This window comes from Cricetulus griseus, chromosome 7 (genome assembly GCF_003668045.3).
Source record: "Cricetulus griseus strain 17A/GY chromosome 7, alternate assembly CriGri-PICRH-1.0, whole genome shotgun sequence".
Classification (NCBI taxonomy): domain Eukaryota; kingdom Metazoa; phylum Chordata; class Mammalia; order Rodentia; family Cricetidae; genus Cricetulus; species Cricetulus griseus.
Window position 1 is genome coordinate 29091565 of NC_048600.1, and position 23509 is coordinate 29115073.

At 45.8% G+C, this 23509-nt stretch overlaps 1 protein-coding gene across 1 annotated transcript in view; it reads right to left on the reverse strand.

The window, feature by feature from the left end:
* Rnf144a (ring finger protein 144A) overlaps nucleotides 1-17467 on the reverse strand; it is a 28210-nt gene extending 10743 nt beyond the window's left edge. Inside the window, exons 1-4 of the mRNA XM_035447183.1 lie at nucleotides 17333-17467; nucleotides 7467-7571; nucleotides 7248-7308; nucleotides 1530-1737 (exon numbers count right to left, since the gene is read on the reverse strand). Coding sequence (XP_035303074.1) covers nucleotides 1530-1737; nucleotides 7248-7308; nucleotides 7467-7571; nucleotides 17333-17467 — 509 coding nt within the window. The remainder of the gene's footprint in view (nucleotides 1-1529; nucleotides 1738-7247; nucleotides 7309-7466; nucleotides 7572-17332) is intronic.
* Nucleotides 17468-23509: the final 6042 nt, after the last annotated feature.

A 23509-nucleotide genomic window follows, 5' to 3' on the forward strand; every position in this document is an offset into this window, starting at 1 on the left:
TGGTTATTGAACCCGGAGCTTCCTGTATGCTAGGCAAGCAGTCTACTGACTGGGCTCATCTCCAGCCCCTGAGGAAGTTTTGTGGTAAGGACAATGCTTGGGCTAGGAACCTCCTTTATTCCACTAGAAAGAGTCCTCCATTCCTGTTAATTCGGGCTAAGAGGCAGGAGTCACTCATTCATTTACTAGGGATTACTCTTAGGGACAAAAGCTGGACTGTTTCCCTAAGTAGATGCCTCATCTGCTTCTAGCTCTTCCATCCCAGGAAGTCAACTTCTGCTGATTACTTTTAATCAAGCTACAGAGCAAGGACATTTCTTCCTAGGGTCTGGAAGCTTCTATAACCTGGCATCTAAATTCAGTGATCTTTGCTAGTATCAATTGCCTGATGCATGAAGGGTCAATCAGCAAGTATGTATAGCCTCTGATGGCAGAAGCATCAGCCATGAATGGGAACAGGGACCTACAACATAGCAAGTCCTGGATGGTGGTTCATACATCCAAACTGCAGCAGGAAAGCAAAGGATGCTGTCACCAAGCCTACCCTGGTGACAGAGCTGACAGAAGGGATGAGAGCCCTGTGCAAAGGTCAGCAAGGAGGCTCTGGAAAAGGAACATGGTAGAAGGGCCTGGGGACAGTGTACAAAGTGAGAGATGACAGTGCTGTCCTGGGAGATCAACAGAGGATCTGTGGCTGGAGCATGGCTGGGGTGCCTTCCTGAAGACAGGGATACAAAGGTAACCAGGGACCAGTGGCGGTGTGGGCAAAGGAAATCAGGGACCAGTGTGTGTGTGTGGGGGGGGGGCAAAGGAAATCAGGGATGAGAGGGCAGTCATGCTAGTCTCTTCAGCATCAGTACGGCCACTTTGCCTAGCTGAACTACATGACAGTATACATTTTGTTGGGGAGGGATGTTCCTGCTATAACCAATTTCTTATGGTTTACTCTGTTAAATTCTAAGGTTCATGGGATTAATTTACAAAGTCTACCTAGGCAAACAGCTGGGCTATCTGACTGGGAGGAGCAAGAGGGAAGAAATGCAGTAGTTTTTTGCCATATTGTAATAGACTAAATTTTAGAGAGATGCGGGGCTGTTAGCTTCAGGTACCCATGGGCCTATTAGTGATCATGCTTTTCACCAGCACTCACTATGACCATTGTTCTTATTGCGACACTCCCATTTCAGATCACCCCCAACAGAGGAAAAATTGCAGGTACCAAAGGACTTACTCTGGGTGTGTAGCCCACAGTGCATCTTTCATCCATTTAAGGAGTAGAAAGGGGATCTTACACATCTTTACATTACCAGAGACTTTCATTGTACCTGGCAAATATTCTCACATGTAAACAAACCACAGGTGTGAAAGAGACTCAGGAGGTAGACCGTGTACTGAGCATGTAATAGTCACATGCTCTCAGGTGGCACTTTCTGGAAGGAAGCCAGTCATAGCTCCCAGCCCATGGCTCTCAGCACCCAGCCCATGGCTCTCAGCCCATTCATTCTTCCACAGCTCCTGCATTACCATACCTGGTCTCCCCAGGAAGGAAGGTGATTGGCATGGTCTCCGGGCAGCCTTGGTTAGGGTGCCAGCGAGCTTTGCATGCGGAGCAGAATTCCATGTCGCAGGCTTTGCATTGCACCAGCTGGGGGGTCTGCATCCCTATGTCCTGGAGTTGGCACACGGCTTGGCAGGTGGTTGCTGGGCACCATGTCCGGCAAGGGTCAAAAAGCACCTCTAGCACAAGGAGACAGAAGATGAAAATCAGATTCAGGACACCACAGACACTGGAGAGGGTGAACATGGAGAAGGCCCTCTGGGCACCGACTAAGGCAGTCAGAATACACTCCAGATAAACTGTTCCTTTACTGTTCCCATGTTCATCCAATTCCACTCAAGCCTCTCCCAGCTTTTCAGCCTTGGACCTGGTATGCCAAGGGCTCCCACACCTGCCATCTCACCCTCCAATTGCTTTTCGTTCTGGCTGCTCACCCAGCCCAGTCTCTCTGAGTGCCAACATCACTAGATCCTTGTCTGACCTGCCCTCCATGTTCCCACCACAACCAGGACACATTTCCTGAATTCACATAACAGCCTTGTCTTGAACCCTCACTACTTAGCGCCAGGTTCACACATACCCACTTGCAAATCTCTGTTGGAAGGTAAAAAGGAAGGAGGCCTTCTTCCATTTTATGCCTGTCTACAGTGGCATACAGAACCATGGCTTTTGCTATGGCATTTCTAGAACTAGGTGTCATATTTTGTTCATAATTAGTCTTCTAGTAGGGTGATTCACATGCCCAAGACAGATTCGCTTGCCAAGTCTAAACCTGGGTAAAACTAGCAGCTTGCATTCCCTGCAGGTTAAGTCTAAGCTACTGCAAAACTTTTCTTAATGGGATTGGTCAGGAAGTTTAGTTTAAAAACAGAATATGGTGGCATTCCTTCCTTCACATCACGATCTAAGCCCTGCATTTATAGCTGCTCTCTGCGGTGAGCCAGCCCAGCATCTCGCTTTCCCTCCTCTTTAGTGGACTTCAAACTTACACCAGCTGTGGTAGGCAACACCAGCAGGAGGCTAACATTCTGACAGGGACCACACAGGCCAACGGATTACCAGACCATCTCCACAAGGCTGTATAGGCCACTGACCCTCAGCTTTGTAGTCGGGCTGTTCTTGAGAAGCAATCTGGGGAGCACTGAATTTTGATGGGGAAATGTGCAAAAAGAACTTGCTAATGTGCAAGGAAAAGGGTGTTTGTTTGTAAACATCCTGGCCCAACCCCCAGGTAGCCAGATACATTTGTGGCTCACCTGATTCAAAGACAGGAACTCTACTCAATGGGACACCCAGCTGACTGAGACTGCAGAGGGCTGTGATAAGCATTGACCTAGCACATAAGCCTCTGCCCATGTTTCTGAGGCAGCTTCTAAATTAGGACAATGTGGGAGGACTCATTCGAACTGTAGGGAGCACCATTCCGATGCATGGGGGTCCTGGGCTGAATAAGAAGAAGCAATCAAGCAAAGAACAAGCATTCGTTCCTTTCTGCTTCCTGACTGCAGATGCAATGTGACCAGTCACCTCACATTCCTGCCACCATGGCTTCCCCACTGTGGTGGGCTTACAGAACTTCCAATGGTGAGCCAAATAAATCCTCAGTTACAAGGTCTGAAGCTGTAGAGTGTGTGACCTCATACAGCTTGAGTGTGCCTTTCCATGGGGTCCATGTTCCTCAAGAATAGGGGACAATCTGGCCAGTGCTAAAGGAGCAAGCCTGTCAGGTATAAGCTCAATAATGACCTTACCCACTGTAGTAGAGGACGGCCAACCTCTGTAAAGGGCAGGGTAGGTATTATTTACATTCCTAGGGACCATGTGATTTGGGGGTTTCTGTAACATCTACTTGAGGTTAAGAGTAGACTATCACCCATTAATGAAGGTTCTGAGAAAACCTAAATTATAGTAGCTGGGGGTGGGAGACGGGTTGGTCTACTAGGCATGGCAGCTGACCCTTAATCTAGTGTAACTCCTTGCCTTATTTATTAAGGTAAGTTCATCAGAAGCATAAAAGCATATATCTTATTGATATGAAAGCAACAGCCAGAGATGGTGCCTGTGAAAACAGGGGGACTCCAGGTCTGAGAACCTGCATCGCACACTGACTGGACTCCATGACAGTACTGTAAAAACCTCTGAGATGCCCCTGACACTGAGATAATGAAGAGCAGCTACTGTCTGACTTGGTGTCAATGTGTGCTGTCTGAAGAAGGTTCCTGACCTCTGCACATGTGGATAAGTGTGGAGACAGAACTGGGGCACATGGAGAAGAGTTGACTTTCAGTCTTGAGATGCGGAGAGCTCCCTAAAACCTCCCAGCCCTCAGGTGTATGCTGGGAGGAAATCCCCAGGAAGCTCCCATAGCCCAAGAACCCTGAGGATTCTCTCTGCTAGCAGCTCTTCCCCTGTCAACACACAACTTCAAATTCACCTACCAGGTCTCTGACTCTCTCTGTGTATGTGATGGGGGAGCCAGCCTGACCTCAGGTCAATATGATACACTCTATCTGCATAGCTACTGAATGAAGTTCTGGGGAGAGGGAGACATGGGGACTCAACATGCTGAATGTGTGACAGGGACCCAGGCCTCTGGCTTTCTGTTTAATATCATGCTGTAGTTGGACCTTGTTAGGACTAAGCTTCCTGTCTCAGACCCTGGGAAACCCTATGTCCTGCCTGGTGACACTCCTGTGCTCTAGACATCAGTGGGGGTTAGGACAGGCTTCTCTTCACACACTTCTGACAACAGTGAGAGAGGCCACCTTGTACCTTTATCACAGAAGGCCCATTCAGCTGTGGCATGGAAGGGAGACCTAAGGAAGGTTTCCATGGTAACAACTCTAAGTCTATGACTGGTTTACTCAGGGCCATAATATGGCCTTGCTTATTACCACACAGAGAGATTCCCTACAGGCAAAGGGGAAGTGATCTGCCTCTGAGCAGACTACAGCATCCTCCTTGAGCTGTGAGGCCGACAGTGCAGACCCAACGCCTAGCAGAAATCTATTAATACGCTCATTGTTCTTCCCACTGCTCAATTCTTCCAGCTGTGCGTACAAGCAGGGATCAGGCAATAACAAAGCTCAGAGCAGACAGCATTCATGTGCTTGTCTTAGAATGGATAAATGTGTCTCCTGGTTTCCCTGTCACCAGCATCTATTAATAACCCATTGTCTATGCTGTGCTGCATCCTATATAGTGTGTCATATACACACGTGTATTATATACACAAGTGTATGTACATGAACTATGTTAACATGAAGCAAGCTCTGTCTTCTGGGGGAGCAAGAGAATCCAGACATAACTCCACTCTGTCAAAGACCTACTAGTCCCACAGACCTTCTCTTCAGGAGACAGGGTTAATGTGTGTTTCTTAGGGATTGTAGGTGAAGCAGAGACCCAAGAGATCTCTTAGAAAAACATCAAGGTACTTTTCACAAGGTTTACTCTTTAAAGTCAAATGGTATGCTAAACTATTCTGAGGGACCAGCAACCAACATACCCTCATGTGCTCCCAGCTGCTGTATTGACTGACTCACTTAGTAACCTAGTCCTCATTTGCGGTGGTGGGTTAGACCCTGTTGGGAAGACACTGCAAACTGAGGACTCTGGTTATTGTTAGGGGTGGAAATGTACCCAGTCATGTTATTAATCACTCAGAGATTTTCTTTTCTTTTAATAAACAAAAGGATCAAGTTGGGATACTATGAACTTCCAGACAGCCTGGAAAAAAACACATGTAGCTTTCCGTGGCATACACTAAAAATCTGCAGGGCAGGCACGCCCAAGAGCATGCTCCGTGGACCTTTCTCTAGACCTTTTTCTCACCCAGGTGCTATAGTGAGCCCAATGGAACAGAAGGTTCCAGAAAGCAAAAGCAGTACCCAAGAACCTTCCCTGGCCTCCAGATGGACAAAGACTTCAGGGGGGAGAGGTCAAGAATCTGAAATGAAAATGCAGGCTGCTGGGTCAGTGGAGACACACCAGGGCTAAATAAAGAGGTGTTTGAAGCTTAAACTCACTGTAAGTTTTCTCTGTAACTAAAAATGTTAGAAAATCATCTAAATGAATTTCCTCCCAAGACGTCCTTCATGGACTAAACTTTGAAGAAATGAAGCAAGTCAAAGTTAGCTTTCTGATCACATCTCTAGGTTCATTCAAGGTGCTGGCTAGAATATGAAGCTGTGTTTTAGGTCCCACTTCTAACATTCCATCTGGCCAGCACTTCTGTGGTATTAAGTCCAAATCCTTTTAAAACATCACTCAGCATTAGACTGCTAAGATATTTTCTAGTGACGGTTTTCCATATTTTTCTAACCTAAGTTAAGGTGATTCATTTCTGATGCAAGAGCCAGAATCTTTTAGACGAAGCCAGAGGAAAAACAAAGCTCAAAATTATTTGGTTGAAAAATCTACCCAGCTTCACATTTGAATTAAATTTGATGTCAAAGAACGTTCATGTTCCTGTGATCGAAACAACTCCCAGTCTCTGTTAAGAACCCATGAAAACAGGTTTAAACAAGTCTGAGGTTCTTAGATGCAACTTAACTGACTCTATAACCTCCCATTCTGTCTATAATGCTGCACGGCATTAAGTTTAAGGTGAGATGCCCCAATGTGAATGATGTCTTCCATCTAAAGAAACAGACTCTGGAAAACAAATTTTGAAGCCATTAAAAATCCCTATTGATGTTGTAAAAGATTTATTTAATCTAATTTTATGTGTATGTATGCAATTTTTATGTGTGTGCCTGCATGGATGTGTGTGAACCATGCACATGCCATGCTCATGGAGGCTAGAAAAGGGCATCAAACCCCGTGCAACTGGAGTTACAGATGGTTGGGAGCCACCACCTGTGTGATGGGAACCAAAGCAAGGTCCTGTGCAAGAACCATTAAGCGTTCTCAACTGCTGAGATATCTCTCTAACTCCAATAGATGTTTTTAAAATTTATCCACACATATACATACACAGGTACATACATTCCATACACCTATCTCTCATGTCTGCACCAGGACTGGATCTGGTAAGGAAAGGTCTCTGAAGGGCCCAACAGGATGGGAGAAGTTGGCTCTCAGGGCTGGGGATGTGGCTACATCCCCATTAGGGTTAGAAAGCACAGAAGTCACCCAATTGCCATGGGTTGAGCACATTGAGTATGTCAGGCCTGGGGTACTCATTGAAGCCCAAGGCTCAGTTACTCAAGAGCACTGCCACCTAAGCCTTCAAGGGGTAGTGAGTCAGAGTAGGATGAATCTAGATTCAATGCTTGACAGTGGTACCTGCAGGAGTACCAAATCTTTGAACTTCCTTGCACACCATTGGGTCTTTTAAATGAGTTTGCATAGCCATTAGACCTAAACATGGCTGAAGAAAAATATGGACAAGAGATCTTCTTAAGCCAGCAAGAAGCCCTGGTCTCTGTATAGAAAGAGTGTCTCCTGAGACTCTTCTGCTGCCAAATAGGTCACAAGCCCAGGCTGCCAGGCTATGAACAGCTCAGAGGGTTCTACGCCAACATTATTTCAGAGGTGCAATTTACACGGATACTTTCCATCCTTGTTGCATCTTTTTTCACTCCCAGCAAATGATGTATACTCATGTCTCCCAAAAGAAAGCTCCATCAATGTTATCCACCTTCTGTTGCCAAATTCAAAGCTGGCTAGCACAGCAGAGGCCACTTACCTCTTTCAAATTGCAGCTTTTTATATCTTTGCATAATTTCAGCTGCAACCATACACTCAATCTGCAAAGAAAGAAAAGACATAAGGATTATGCTATGCAAAGGGCTAGAATGCCATACAACATGAGGCCAAGCAGAACACAACAGGATCCTGCTAAACCAGCCAGGCCCACCATGCACAGGCAGCAAAACCACATGTTGCCTCCCCCCACTCAACGTGCCTCATTCTCCTGAAGGTGGCCCTTTTTGGGGCATGCAGCATCCGGGCAGCTAATCGCAGTTTCTAGGCCTTCTTTGATTAAGAGTTCAACATACTGTTTCAGGCACTGGAAGAAAGAAAAGTGTATAAACACGTGCACATCCAAAATACCAAAGACCAAGTGATGTGTTAAGCAAACAGATAGCCATTAACCCTGAGAGCTTACCTTAACTACTGGCCTGGCGAGATATGCCTATTGGGGCAATAGTGGTATGGATGTTATAGGAATAACCAACTAGTTCCTGGTTGGATTTACAGCATGGTCATTAAGATGGAACTCATACTTGGTACTGTCAACTGCATATGGCACATGGTTGTCTAGGTCATGGGTCCTAAGGATGAATCCATGACTACTCTTCTGTTGAATAGAAATCATATTAAACTTCTCCCTAGGTTCTTATTATCATACCCTAAGAGGAGTGCATCTTTCCATCTTCATCAGAAAGGTTTCTTCAGTAGAGTAATTAATACAAGTCCCACAACTAGCCAATGTGCACAGAGGAAGAGACTTTTAAAATGTTCAGCTCTAAATGGGACAGCAATATCATATCCCTACTCACAAGGCTCGGGGACCATTGGAGAAGAAGAGGCAGAAAGACTGTAAGGGTCAGAGGGAGAAAAACAGCCTTTGCAAGATAAGACAGGGCAAGGGAGGGGAAGGCAAGGGAAGGAAGAAGGGAAAATGGTAAGATAAAGGGAGGGAAGGAGCAGAGAGGGAGGCCAAGGCCAACTTCCCAAAGCTACTTTCCTGAGACTTGACATCATGTGCAAAGTATTGCCCTGGGCTCTAAGCCAGTGTTTATCAACCTGAGGATCATGACCCCCTTGGGGCTCAAACAACCCTTTTACAGGGGCCACAAATCAGATATTCTCCATATCAGATATTTACATGATGATTCATAATAGTAGAAGTTATGAAGTAGCAATGAAAAGAATTTTATGGTTGGGATCACAACAACATGAGGAACTATATTAAAGCATTAGGAAGGTTGGCAACCACGGCTATAAACAGAAGCCTTTAGCTTGAGGCATCTGCCATGGCTCTGATGAGGACTCTGGCTCAGAATATGGCCCACCTACATGAGAGACGCTTTGGAGTTCTGTTTGAGGAACAGGATGGTGGAGTTATCAGAAGCAAACTCACTGCCATCCATGGAGGCCTTCCCAAAACAAGAGAGGGCAGGTAATCAGGAAAAGATAGGAATATCACCAAGTCCTGCCAGGGCTACAGTGCCACCCCACCCGGAACCTAGACAGCATTGCTGACCTGCTGACTCTTGACTTGGTGGTGAAGGTCTATTCTATGCCCTGTCCATGGTGGCAATGTGAAAAGGGAGCATGACCCTGCAGTCTATTGAGTCAGACAGACTCAGGCAATCTTGTATTCTCTACCAAGGCCATGGGGACACATCCTTGATGCATTTGGCTCCTAGCTCTCTAGATGATAAAATCCGAATGCCTGAGTTACTAGGCTTTCTTGACAGAAATAAAGAATATCTCAACACCTGGCACAAATCTTGGTATAGCAGCTAAATAAGCAGGGGCTGTTGTCTCATTTGTCCGCCTATGTGATTTGCCTTTTACAGTCACAGGCATAAAAAAGCCCAAATCCTTAGCAACGAGATCATTGCTTTACTGTCTATAATTAAATCTGTCTAATTTAGTCTCTTTAGGGTCCTGGAATGTCTTAAACCAAACAACCGAACTCAGAAAACTTGGACAGCTCTGGCCAGAGACCAATATAATGACCCAGCCTCATTCTCCCTCAATGGGATAAAGAACAATTAAACCAGGTGTGAAATGTATGCCCTCAGAGCTTCTCATAACCACACTGTTCAAAGGCTTGCTTGTGACCATAAGCAGTGAGTCACACTGGGTGACTGCAACCCCAAGAGCAAGCTCAGCAGACCAGTGAATTGCATCTCGGAGCAGCACACACTGTGCTTGTGTAGTGGGAATATTGATTTGTTTACTACAGAGTGTCTGCTCCTGCATCCATCAAAACCAGCCACGGCCCTCTTCCAGATGTAAAGTGGGTCATGACTCACAAGCCTTGTCTCCCAATCTAATGGCAAAAAGATGTCTTAAAATGAGTTCTCGAATACACACAAATTAGACAACCAGAGAAACTTCTGTTACAATAAATAAACATCCCGCAGACAGGAACTGACGCACTTTCTGATATATCTATCATCTTTCTTTAATCAAATGCCTTCCAAATACCAGACTGTTGTTAGTCACTTTGTCTCTGTTAGCCCAATAAGGAGTCCTAAATCCAAAACTGTGGGAGGTGTTATCACTCCCATTCACCACAGGGAAAGTGAGGCCCCGGGGAGTTAAACACAACCCAAGGCCACTTTCTACGAACAGAAGTACTAAGTCCCAGAGTAAAAGTGCTGAACTCAAAGGCTGACTCTTTTTTGTTGTTGTTGTTTGTTTGTTTTTGTTGTTTGTTTGTTTTTTGTCTTATTTCCCATTCTTTTTCTTCCTCAATTAACTCATTAAGTTGGGTCTGATGACTCAGGCCTGTAATTCCTGTACTTTGGTGGATGAGGCAATAAAATAATGAGTTCAATGTCACCCTGGCTATGCAGTGACTTCCTGTTATTATATATTATATTATATATTATATATTAATATATATAATATGATATTATATATTTTATATATTCTGAACCAGAGAGTTAAACACTAAAGAAAACCAAAACACATACACACAAACCACATACCATATACAAACATAACCACACACATACATACACACCACATACCACACACACACACACACACACACACACACACGACTGTTATAGCATAAGCAATCATTTTTGAAGCATCTCTGTTACATCAAAAACTGCTCACAGAACAAAGACTACACCTACTAACCCGACATCTGAATCAACACAGAAGCATGCCATATTTTCTACTGTCAACCTAACACAAACCTAGAATCACTTGGGAAGAGCCAACTTCAACTGGAAAATTGCTTCAATCGGATTGCCCAGTGGCCATGTCTATGAGGTACGGTCTTGATTGCCAAGTGATGTAGGAAGGCCTAGCCTACTGTGGGTATTGCCCTCCCTAAACAGGTGAGCCTGAGCTGTGTGAGAAAGGTAGCTAGATCCAGGGAGCAAGCCCATAAGCAGCCTTCCTCCAAAGTGTCTGCTTCAAGTTCTTGCCCTATCAGAGCTTCCTCAAAGATGGAGCGTAACCTGCAAGACGAAACAAATCCCTTCCTCTTCTGGTCATGGTGCTTATCACAGAAAACAAACCAAGACAGCAGAGTATAGTGTCACCTGGTATCACCAAAGGCTTGGGAGATGGAAGGTTGAGTCTGGGGACAAAGGAACTTCAAAAAAGAAGCGTCGACTGTGGAAAACAGGCATGGAGAGCATCAGTGCAGCTACAGAATGTTCTAGTCACTACACTTTCCACTGTGGCTTCCAACTCTTCGAAAGAATTGAAAAGACAGCTCTGCCGGTTGGCCAGGACACTCCCACTGCACTCGAAGCTTCCTTCCAAGGAACAGTGGGCCACAGAAACTGGCCTAGAACTCCAGCTAGTCAATTGTGAATGCTTGACTCTGACGGCCTGCTTGGCTGCTAGCATCCCAATGATAAGATCCCGGACACAGTGGCTCACTTGTACCCCCGTGGCCTAGGTTAATCACAAACCATGGTTTACAAAGACCACTCAGGGGTAGATGTAAACAAAAGCAGTGGATCCCAAGAATAGCATTTTGGGAGCAAGGACCCTGGAATCACAGTTGGGTTTGGCTCAACCATGAACCAGTCTTGTGACAATGGCTAGAACCTTCATCTGGGAGCCTTCTGCCCCAGGGTGTGGGGTAAGCTTGGCAGACATGGGAAATGTCACTCTCCAGCTTGTGAGCTACAGAGATACTCTGCTGGAAGTCAGCCTTCTCCCAGAATTTCCAGAGCTAATAGCAAAGGAACTCTATTTTCTCCTCCATCAGATGGTAAGTTCTCTGAAGGTCAGAAAGGCTTAGCATTCATCTTTCTGGCCAACAGTGCCAGTCAGTGGGGAATCGGTGCTTGGCAGACCAACATACAGTTGAGCCAGAGCCTAACCACCAACGTGCTTCGTATCAGCTGACCTGAGATATCAGCCAGCTGCCCACACAGGCCTGCAGAGAGCTGAGCTGTAGAGCATGAGACTGGCACTCTGCCCTTCAGGAGATGGTTGAACAGCATATCCTTCTTCAGACAGTTTCATAAGAACCTTGAATGGCCCTGGAAACCTAGTACAAACTGCCCATACACCTCTTCCAGCAAAGAGCACAGACCCCAAGAACATAGACCCTGATGTCACTCAGTCTTCCAAAATAAAAAAGTCTCTGAAAATTAATGAAATAAAAATAACCCCCAGACTTTACCTGTTTAAAAATAAGAAGGGAACTACTCCTCTTTATTAGTCCATGCTTCTGCCAAAATAGGGACTCTGTGTCTCCAGCATAAATCCAGTGTGTGCTGTCTGGAACTGAGCTCTACCCCTGGCCAAGCACACATCACCATCAGCAGCACCTGGTTCTTGTTGAATGATTTGATCTGAGATTGCTGGAAAAAACCTGTTTCTAGATGTGGTGTGGCTTAGCCCTAGCACACTTCCTTAATCCAAGAGCTTTCTGCTTATTTATTGCAAAAAGGATTGAATAAAGTCAGCCATAGGTCTGGTGGCAGAGCAAGCAACCAGATGACAGGAAGAAAAAAAAAACCATAGAGAGTAAAAGGGAGTCAGGAAGATGAATAGAGAGACACACAGGAAATAGTAGAGAGGGACATCTAGTTGGAGTTTTTGTTTCAGATGGGATAGGAAAAAAGTCTCCTTCTGAGATGACAGCGGAAGAAGAAGGTCAGCTGGCTGTTTTCTCAGGCTCTCTGAGCTAGCAGGTTTTCATCCCAGCATCTGACTCCTGAGTTTTTATTGGTAAAATCGAACCATTAAGATTTAGTTAAAAACATTTAGATTTTGTTAAAAACAAGAAATACTAACCCACCTTCTAAGATGAGTTCTCTCAGCTTCACAAGGGTATGCATATTTCATTCATCATTTCATCTGTGCTGATAACCGTCGTGTTGGAAGAGCTGGTATTGCCTCTCACTATGGAGACACTTCATAGTGACCTATTTACCTCCTATAATTCCTTACCTCCAACTTTACTTTTTAAAATATTTTAATTACTAAAGCAAAAACTCCTTCCTTCCAGCCTCATTCAGCCCATTAGTTCAAAATAGAGAGACCATCCTGGTCATGATATGACCAGCCTGGTGTCTGAGGAGCATCCAGTGCCCAGCATCAGAGGACATCTCACTCTCACACAAGGTAGTGTGAGGATGAGGGTAACTAGCCATCAGGCTCTTGGACCCTAACTCCATTTGGCAAGACAGCCTGGTTCTGGCTGTTTGCACTCATCGGTTTTTCCTGTGATGTACATCTATTCAAAGGTATCTGTCTTAGGGTTTCCATTGCCATGACTACATCAATTCTTATAAAGGCAAACATTTCATTGGTGTGGCTTACATTTTCCGAGGTTTAGTCCATTATCATCATGGTGTGCCATGGTGGTGTGTGTGGTGTGCAGGCAGACATGGTGCTGGAGAAGGAGCCGAGTGCCCTACATCTTGGCTTGCAGGCAACAGGAAGTGGTCTGTCTCACTGGGCATGGCTTGAGCATATATGAGACCTCAAAACCTGCCTCCACAGTGGCCCATGTCCTCCAACAAGCCCACACCTACCCTAATATGGCCACATCTAATGGTGCCACTTCCTTTGGGAGGGCATTTTCTTTCAAACCACCACAGTACCCATGCTCAATAACATTTTGGACACTATTTGCTAGAATCTTCTCTGACCAGGGCAGGCTGACCTCACATGGTAAGACAGATTTTGTTCCTCCAAACTCCAATAAACCTACAAGTAAATGGGTGAACCATCCAGCTCTGCCAACAGACTGCCTCACGGCAGTAGAGCTAGATCAGTGAACAGAACCACAGTGCCTGGCAATGGCAAGAATAAGTTTAAACCCCAGATGATGGAGGAGTCAAGAAGCTTCAAAGAGGTCTAAGAAGGAAATCAGGGCAGTGGGAGGAGCATAGTAATGAAGGTACTTTATGACTGAGGAGAGAGGAGGCAGCTGCTAAGGCTGAGCTTTTTAGTCTCTAACATGGAGGGTATTTATTTTCCACATTCAAAGGAAATTCCCACCGTCCCCCTGTGCAGCATCCTGCCTTCTGCCTGCCTGCTTGGTTTTGAGGTTTAATGCGACTAGCCCAGAGAATGGAGACAGGTTCCAGGCCCCAGGCTGGACCCATCTTAGCTAACCCAGGGGCCAGATCCTAAGGCTAGGTCTTTTCCAGGGAAAGAATAGTTCTTTTGTTTCAATTCCTGGTGATATGCCTCTTCTTCTTCTTCATTTAGGGACATGTAGTTAGGAAATGACCAGTCAAGCCACCCCATCTGTTCAGAGACCCTCTAAGATGAAGGTAAAAGGGCCCGGTCCTGGTATAAGCTATGAACATGAGCAGTCAACATACACCACAAAGAGACCCAGGTTGGGACAGGAAGGAACTGTCAGTGACAGAAAAGAGACAAAGCTCATGAATCTTGATGATCAGAGATGACCCACAAACCAGGATATGGAAACCAGAGAAGATTGAGAGTCTGAAACCTTGCCAAGTCCCTGATCACCAACAAAGAGCCAATTGGTGGCAGAGTGCAAACTCCTGACTCCACAGCTGGGCACCCCTTCTGTAGTGATTCACAGTCCCCATACAATGTCCAGCCACAGATGTCAGCCTGTCCCATGCAATCCAGAGGGTCTTGTGGGAAAACATCTTCCTTCTCTGGACCCAACATTACTATTCCCTGTGCAGCTCTGTCTTGAAGCAGGACACCTTCTTTCAGTGTTACACAATGGTATTGCTTTCCTGTCTGTCTCATTAGGGGTCCCATGGCTTATCGACACTGCTGTGACCCCAATGACCCCAGCAGAGGAGATGATGTTTAACTGACAGGGCATGTTGACACAGCCTCTCCTTCTCGGCAAACACACAGGTGCCCCTATTGCTTCACACCCCAGAGCTACAGACAAGATACCTACCTTCAACATTCTCAGTTTTAGAAAACAGATATGGAGGAGAAAAAAATCACAACTGCCACAAAATGACACTGCTCCTTGTTACCTGTGGCCTGGCTTCTTTGAGAAAACAGCGGCTGTTTCTTACATTCCTTGACTTCAAATGAAGCCCTTGGCACGAGTTAGAGTTGTTTGTTTATTTTTACAAGAATTCTCTAGGCATGGAAACAAAAACAACAATGAAACAGAAGACTTGGCACGAAGGCAGGAAGACCAGTATTTCAAGAGGAAAGAGCAGGCTGTGACTCTGACAGCTCCAGGTGGCTGGAGAGAAGCAGGAGGGTCCAAAAGCACTCCTCACTGTGGAGGGGAGTTGGGGACTGGTGGGAACTGTAGGAATGTCCCTTTGGGCAATAGAAAAGCACTCTGTAGAAAGAAGCTAACTTTTCAGCACAACCCAACAAGCTCCAGTTCTAGATCATCCACTGGCTGAGACCTGAGCCCCACATTAATCAGATGGGGAGAGCCACTCCATCATTTTCTAGTCTCCAGGTGCCCCCACTGTTCTCCCCACCTCTTGAAAATATCAAAAGCAATTTCCTTTCCAGCAGGTTGATGCTAGTTTTTCCTGGGGCTTTAATGAGGCACGTGTTTCTGAATGTGAGCTCGGAGAGATCAAATCACTTTGGTGCATGTCCTGAGCCTTTATCGATTAGCTAATATGAGTACTGCACTAAGCTAGGTATTGAAGAGGATACATAATGAACCACAAAGTCTCCTTGCTTCCAAGAGGCAGCCTAGATCCACTGGGAATGAGACATGGGTTTAATTAAGGCTCAGGCTCCTAGATCTGAAGGCAGAAATGAAACAGAGGGTGCAGGCCCTGGGCAGGAGAGTAAAGACACCCAGGCAGGGAGGTAGGAAAGATTTCCAGCCATGTTCTCATCTCAACTCCACAGGCAGCTGCCCACACTCTGCAGCCGGAATGGCAGTCAAATTCAGAAGCAATGGGGGCTTTTCAAAGAACAGTCTAAAGAAAGTTCTCTCTCCCCTTCCAAAAGTAACTATAATGTTTTATTTTGCCATCCAGCTGTACTGATATGTAACCAACAAACACAAACAGCATATTTAAGGTTCTGACCTTATTTTGTGTGTGTGTGTGCAGCGGGTACATTCATGTGCATTTGTGTGTGTGTGTGTGTGTGTGTGTGTGTGTGTGTGTGTGTGTGTGTGTGTGTGTGTGTGCAGAGGACACCCTTAGATGTAGATCCTCACCTTCCACCTTGCTTCAGACAGGGTGTCTTCATTGCTTTTCCTCTGTGTAAGCCAGGCTAGATGACCCACGAGTTTCCAGGGACCCTCCTGTCTCCACCTCCCATCTCTAGGTAGGAACACTTAGATTATAGACACTCATATTATGCTTTTTTTTTATATGAGCTCTGAGGATTTGAACTCAGGTTTTCACACTTGCAAGGCAAGCACCTGTCCACACTGAACCATCTCATTACAGTGATCAATTAAGCAGGCATTATGTCCTTTTGACTTTGGGTTTATTCTTGCAGTTGCCATTGCTTTGCCTACTCTGAAACAGCACACCTTCACACTCAGTATGGCATTTAACCCATTCAACACATTATACATCAACGTCAAGTCACAGTTGCACCCTGCACCTTCTGAGCAACACTGCCTCGTTCTACCTGCTCTATTAATGTTTCCTTCACTCCTAATCTTTGAGCACCAAAAAAGAAAAAAATCAGAAAAACCAAGTAAATAATGTTCTCTTAGTTTTTAAACTACTCTTTTTTTCTGCTGTTTTTTGTTTGGTGCTGTGGAGAGATGGCTCAGCAGTTAAGAGCACTTGCTACTCTTCCAGAGGACTCTGGGGATCTGATGATCCCTTCTGGCCTATGCAGCATACTCTCTCTCTCTCTCTCTCTCTCTCTCTCTCTCTCTCTCTCTCTCTCTCTCTCACACACACACACACACACACACACTCTCTCTCTCTCTCTCTCTCTATCTATCTCTCTTACACAACACTCTTTCTCTTCCCCTCCCTTTCTCTCTTACACACACACACACACACACACACACACACACACACACACACACACACACGCACACACACGCACACATGCACACACACACAGTTTACAGAAACAAAATAGAAAAGAAATTCATGTCTGAGTTAGACCCAAATCCAAACCTCTTAAGTTAGGAGTATCTATATTCATGTTGAGAACAGATCATTTGACCCCAAGAAGTTCTAGCTACAATGTGAGAAAATCTGTCTTAGCATTCAGTATTCAGCTTTCAGCATTCAGCATTCCCAGCATTCAGCAGGGAAAGATGGCACTAGTGTCTGCATATTGTAGCTGCACACAGTCCTCAGGTTAGTCCTCCACTGCCATAATGTCAAGTGTGTACTTATCACTAAACTGAAAATAAAAAGTATGGAAAAGCCCTTTGTCCAGCAAGAAGAAGCTGTGCTGTGTTGAGGGTTTTAATTGTGCCACCAGTTTCTGCAATTCTGGTTAAGTGATGGCTTGTGCACCACAAGCAATTGTCACACAAAGATTCTACTCTGGCCACCTGCCTGAAGGATTCCTCGTATATTTGTCTGAGTCTTAGTAGACACTTAGGTTCCCACAAAGTTTAGCCCCAAGTGTGGCTTGGTGTGTCTAGAAGTGAGAGCAACAACATCCTTGAGCATGCACTTGAGACGAGAGACCAACCAGGGTACAGAAGATACACTGGCACTGGGCGATGGTTGTCATCTGCTCTGCTGGGTACTCCCCGAGGCACAACTTGCAGGACACCAGTGGGTCAAGGGCCAGGTCCCAGGTGGGCCGGTACCTCGCTGTGGTCATCGCAGAACAGTCTGAAATGAGAGAAACGTACACACTCAAGACTTCCTTTCTCCTGAGGCTTCCACAGAAACACAGCGAGAATCACACCTCCTGGTTATAATGGGGCCGGGTTGGGGAGGGGACAGCAAGTGACTGTGGAAGGAGACAATGTCCTCTAAGGAGGTTTATCCAGAGGTTCCCCTCTAGGTCTCTGGGTGGTAATTTTACATTCTGGTGTTAATCCTCAAAATTGGAAAGGATCACAGAGCCCCGTCCTTCCTTCAGCCTTCTGAGGTACATTTGATAAGGGTTCCCACTAGAAGGAACCACAGAAGCAAGGCTTTGGTTAAGGTAGTCAGCTGCTTGGATTTGACTTTTTCCCATTTGTAGTGGAGAAACCTCTGAGGAAAGGGACCTGATGAAGCCCATCTCTAAGGTCCTTCTTGTCCTCCACAAGGCATGCAGCTTCCCCAGTCAGTTAGCAGCAACCCCTTCAGTCCTGTGTGCTTCTTAAGCAAGCCCATTTTCTAGAATGTTCAGTTCTGGACGGGGAGTGGGGGGTGTTTGGGAGACAGGCTCACTTGAGCGAGTCCCATGTGTACAGTAGACCTTCAGGGATTCTCTCCCTATACCACAGCACTTTGGCACATCCCAAGCAACCTTTGGCTGGTGTGCCCTGCCTATTGGTGTTTGCCTGTTGCATAGAGGCTATGCTGCAATACCCATGCTGGCTGTTTGATCATCCATGCTGAGTCAGGCAGCCAAGAGGACTGCGGGGAGAGGGAAAAGGCAGACCTTCAAGTTCTCAGGTTAACACTGGTCTAAAGATTAACCCCCAGAGACTCCCTGTTGTTTACATAAATAAATCCTTGCATCTGGAGATCTTAATTCTCACTTCAAGCCCTTGCCACTCGATTTTAAGCATCACGTACTCACCTGGTACCTTCGATACTTAAATAAATATGTGCCTTGTGATCCTACTAGTCCGTTTTCCGAACTCATGCTTGCTAGGCTCAGAACTGAATAGCATGCCATTAAAATTACTTCTAGCCATCTGAACACTTGCCAGGTCTCACCTTAAGATCAACACTGATAAAGAGGTGTGGCACCTGTCTTTCCTCATCTAAATCCCATTCTGAATGAGGCAGCCAGGCAGGAATCCCTGCATACCCCAAGTGAGAGCAGACAGAAAGGGCTGTGTCCACTAACCTCTTCCTTACAACAGAGGGCTGTACACATAATGACAAAGACATATACAGGAAGGAAAAGGGAAAGAAATATGACACCACTCTCATAAACAGCATCCCAGAAAGACTCTGCACTAAGTCTATTTCCCATTGTTACAAAGGACTCATGGACACAGATAAAATGACTGTCAGATGGATGAAGCAGAGCCTTTAAGAGCACTTAAACATGTGTTCTAATGCAGCCAAAACTGATGGCACAAGTGGGTCTCAGGGTTTCTTAGCCTTTGGGGGTACAAGAGGGCACTATGACTATGGACATCTCCTAACCTGATGATGTGTTCATGTAGAGCATACCCATGTACCCTGAGTTTATTGTTATTATTTAAATGCCAACATGATTTAGGTTTTTTTGAGGTCTAGAGATCATAGACTATAGTCTGCTGACTGTTGCTTGTATTATAGCTCTCTGCATCTCCTGTTTAAATCTCTAATTTTTATTTCTAAGTTTATACTTGACACTGTACAAAGTGACTATGCTTTGATCAGAAGGGTCACTAGTCCTAAAGGGATCACAAACTTTAACAAGACTTCCTCTAGCTGAGGGACAGTATGCTTCATACTCTAGATTGGAAATGTCCCCAGGGGGCAGCCTCTGCTAACTGATTTCTTGGTCCTGGAGGGTGGAGGTAGGGGGATGGTTGTTGCTGACCTTGTCATATAGGCACAGGGTCTAGATTTTGCAGCACACGGTGGCAGGGCACTTACAGGGGAGGAATTAAATGTGCCTGGATTCAATACTCTGCCACATACTAGGCCATTTGGGAAGGTCAAGGAACCTCCTATATTTTCTCTTTGTAAAACCCACTTACAGTCACTGCACATATTGAATTGCAGAGGGAGAAGACAGATAATGCCAGTTTGGTAAGCAAGAGTCACTAACATGTGTCAGGTAAAAGAACTTGAAAATTAACCCATTAAGACTGCAAGGGAGAAGAAAAGATAACAGCAGAGAAGGGAGGAGACAAGTAGTCCTTGCAGGACATTCTAACAGCTTTACCTTTGCAATATGCAAACACCAAAACCTTGATTGGTCAATTAGCTGTGTTCCATGGCCCAAGATGGAACATCAGCCAATGCGGGTTACAGAATGCAGACAATTAAAGCTCAACTGAATCCACAGAGACCTGAGTTCCCAAACCCATACCCTCTATAGGCTCTGGCCTGGGAAAAAGCAGTTTCCTGCTTCCTCCATGGCCTCTGTCTCAGGCCACTGACCTATCCCATCTTGGTTGTTTCCCAAGACTTGTCTCCTCTCCCCAGCCTCAGCACCCCACTCCTCTTCCTGTTTACAGACTCCCTTAGAGCAGCTAGGAGGGTTTGAACTGTCTGGCTTCCTCTCTTGCCTGTCCATGCTTTCCACTTGACCCCTAGACAATTAGTCTTTCCCACTGTACTGGGCTTGAGACAGGTCGGCCTCTGCCCTTACCTCTGCCCCTGCCACTGCCCCTGGCCCTGGACCTGCCCCATAAGCAACTTCAAAAGCAAATCAGATTCCCATTTGAGGTGCCATTTCTGTATTGTTTCCTGGTAAATATAAATACTTTGAACTCTGCACAAAACCGTGTGTCCAATAGTGGCAACAACAGGACATGAGAAGAAAAATGCCTACATTGTGTGAGTCCATCGGGGCTTTCGCACACACACGGGATGGCCTGAATATTATTTTGTAAGCACTACACAGCTGCAGACTTACAATAGGAATTTTCTAAGGGAATCACAATGCACTATAAAAGAGAGGAAAAAAAAAAGGAAGTCTTTGTTTCCCTAATGTGAATGTCAAGTCCTCAGGAAACAACAAACTACTCTAAGGGTGTCTGGTCAATTACAAGCATGGTTCAAGAAATTCAAAATGTTTGTAGGACAAGATATTTATTAGGCACAACTTAAGTTATGCAAAGATCTGTGCACTGTGGTGGGAGAGGAATGGACTCATGGGCATGAAAGAGGCAAACTGTCTACGGTGGAAGACAGCATGCTAACAGAGGGCTGATAGGGATATTTGTGAGAACCAACTCATCTCCAGGCCCTACCCCCCAAACATCTTCACGGCAAAGTTAGGGAAGGGAAGGATAAAGAGTGTCATTATCTTCCCCTTATCTCATGACCTTCTCAAACAAGTCACGGCTACCTAGGCAGAGTCCTGTCTGACACTGTTTCTTCTCAATCAAGCCCCTTTGCCATCCTCTCTCTCTGTTTCTCCAAACTCTAGCTGCCTCAGGGCTTGGTTTCTGTGTCCGGTGCTCTAAGAAGTCACCATGACATCTTTGAGTCCTCGGCTATCTCCTCTTTTCCTTCTCCAATGTGTGGCCCATGGTGCTCTCCCACTCTCTGGAACAGTAACAGTGGGAGCAGCAGCAGCCCCTGAGAGCCTGGGATATCAATTTGACAGGACCTAGCATTCCTAGTAGCCAAACTCCTGGGCAGCCTGTGAGTGATCAGGTTAATGGAAACAGGGAGATCCTAACTGTGGGCGGTACCACTCCATGACCTAGGGATTTGGACTGGATAAAAAGGAGAAAGTGAGATTAGCACCAGCATTCACTCTGTTTCCTGACTGTGGATGAGATGTGATCAGTCACCTCAGGCTTCTACTGCCATACCCTCAACACCATCACGGGCTGCACCCTTGAACTGTGAGCCAAAATATATTCTTTCTTCCTTGAGTTGCTTGTGTCGGTATTTTGTTAAATAAAAAACAAACAAAACAAAACAAAACAAAAACAGGTAACTAACACAACCTGTTAATTTGCAATTACCAACCCAGACCACTAAGTCAGACAGTCGAGAGTGCGGCCCCAGTAGGCTGTGCTATCAGGGGCTTTGAGGAGACAAGGATTTACCATATAGCCTGTATATCACCAGTCAGCATCATTTCATGTGAGAGGCCCCACTCACATTCATGTGGCCCAAGTTTCCAGGCCCTGAGCTGAGTTACACAGAGTAATTTCCAACACTACAGACCTTTCTAGTTAGGTGTGGCATTTGAAGTCAATGGACACTTGTGAGTTTCTCTCCTTACCTTCAAGTAAGATTACACAATGGTCAGCATTGTGGTCCATCCTTCTAGACGGGGCTCTCCATAGGCAGGTAGTCCATAATTATAATAATGAAAGATATAAGAGACAATGGGAGCTGGGGAGATGGCTCAGTTGGTCAGAACACTGGATGCACAAGGACAAGGACCTGAGCCTGGAATCCCCAACACCTACTTAAAAGCCTGTGCCCACCCACTGGTTACTGCAGCACTGGATCCCTGGGGCTTGCTGTCCAGCCAGCCTGGGATAGGACTTCCAGGGGCATCATCTGGTGAATAAAGAACGCACAGCACAAAGCCTGTGACCTATGGAGGGTGGGAGGCTATAAAAGACAACACACTGCCACATGGCTGGATACTTTGGGGGTTCTTTTCTCAGTTTAGCAGGAAAACCAACTCTTGGTGGTGCCCTTTTCTTTCTTAATAGGCTGTTTCTTTTCCATGCCTAACATAAATAGCATGACTTTCTCCCAGTCTTTCCCCAGAAGCTTCTCTTCAACTCTAATAAAACTGTTTTTCACTTCTTGAGTCCATTTCTAAATCATCTTATTAATGAGATTAACAGCTCCAAAAGGAAACCTCAGCTTCCCTGGTAACAAGCCTAGTCATAAAATGAGGAACTCTAGGTTTGGTGAAAGACCCCATCTCAAGGGAATGGGGTGGGAAATGATGGGTCAGGGTTCCCAATGGTCCCCCGTGGCCTCTGCGTGTGTGCATATGAGCATGTGGCCACTTAAGAAACCATGCTAATCTTTCTCACTTATCACTTGTTCATCTGCATCCCTGTTAGTAGGAGGCTAAAGATAAGCAAGGCATGGAGGCTACAAATCCCAGGATAATAGAACAGAACTGGAACATTAAATAGGAACCCATCTTCAGCTCACTATAGAAGTAGATAGGAAACATTTCTAGGCAGCATGCCGGTATACACACACTGGTTGGCATGTGCGCGTCTGCCTTCCTGTAGGCCAGCTGAGAGGACACAGAAGGAATGGGACTCTACACAAAATACATGCCACACCCAGATCCTCAGTCCAACAAAGTCCAGTGTAAGAATCAGGCATGCATAGGATAAATGGCTAATTCCAGCAGAAACAAAAAGGGGTCATGAGAAGCATGGAAAACCCCACAGTGCCACAGAGCAAGGATATGCTCAACACAATCCACTTGCATTGAAGATATACAAAGCTACCCAAAAGCTGAGAGAATGCGCCAACTTCTGAGTGCTCTGAACAGCTGTATGAACTGTGACCCCAAATATGAAACTAACACCCTTGCAACTACCCCCCTCCCCCGCAAATGACTAAGCAGATAAGTAACTAAAGGAAACCTGACAAAAAGCTCAAGCTAGGCATGACAGCCCATGCTGGCAATGCCACCACTCAGGAGACAGTCAGGAGGGCAGTAACTTTCAGATCAGGCTAGGCTACACAGGGAGACCCTGTCTCAAAATAATAAAAAGAGAAAAGACACATATCTTGCGTGAGAAAGTTCTGCTGGCCTCTGTAGTTACTTCCCCCTGATAGATGGAGCACAATTCAGGCTCTGGGGCGGGCTGCACACAGAGACTGCCTGCCCGGGTGCACAGGGAGCAAGGATGGCAGAGTGATGTCACACTGTGTCTGCTGGAGATACACTGTGGGTGTCACAGTGGTCAAGTAAGGTGACAGTGTGCACCCCTGACTGGGTTGGATGAGAGTAACACTTTGCATCATGGCCCTCTCCTTAAACTGACAACCCCAGTCTTGTAGTAGGAAGAACACCGTGCAATAGTGGTTCAGA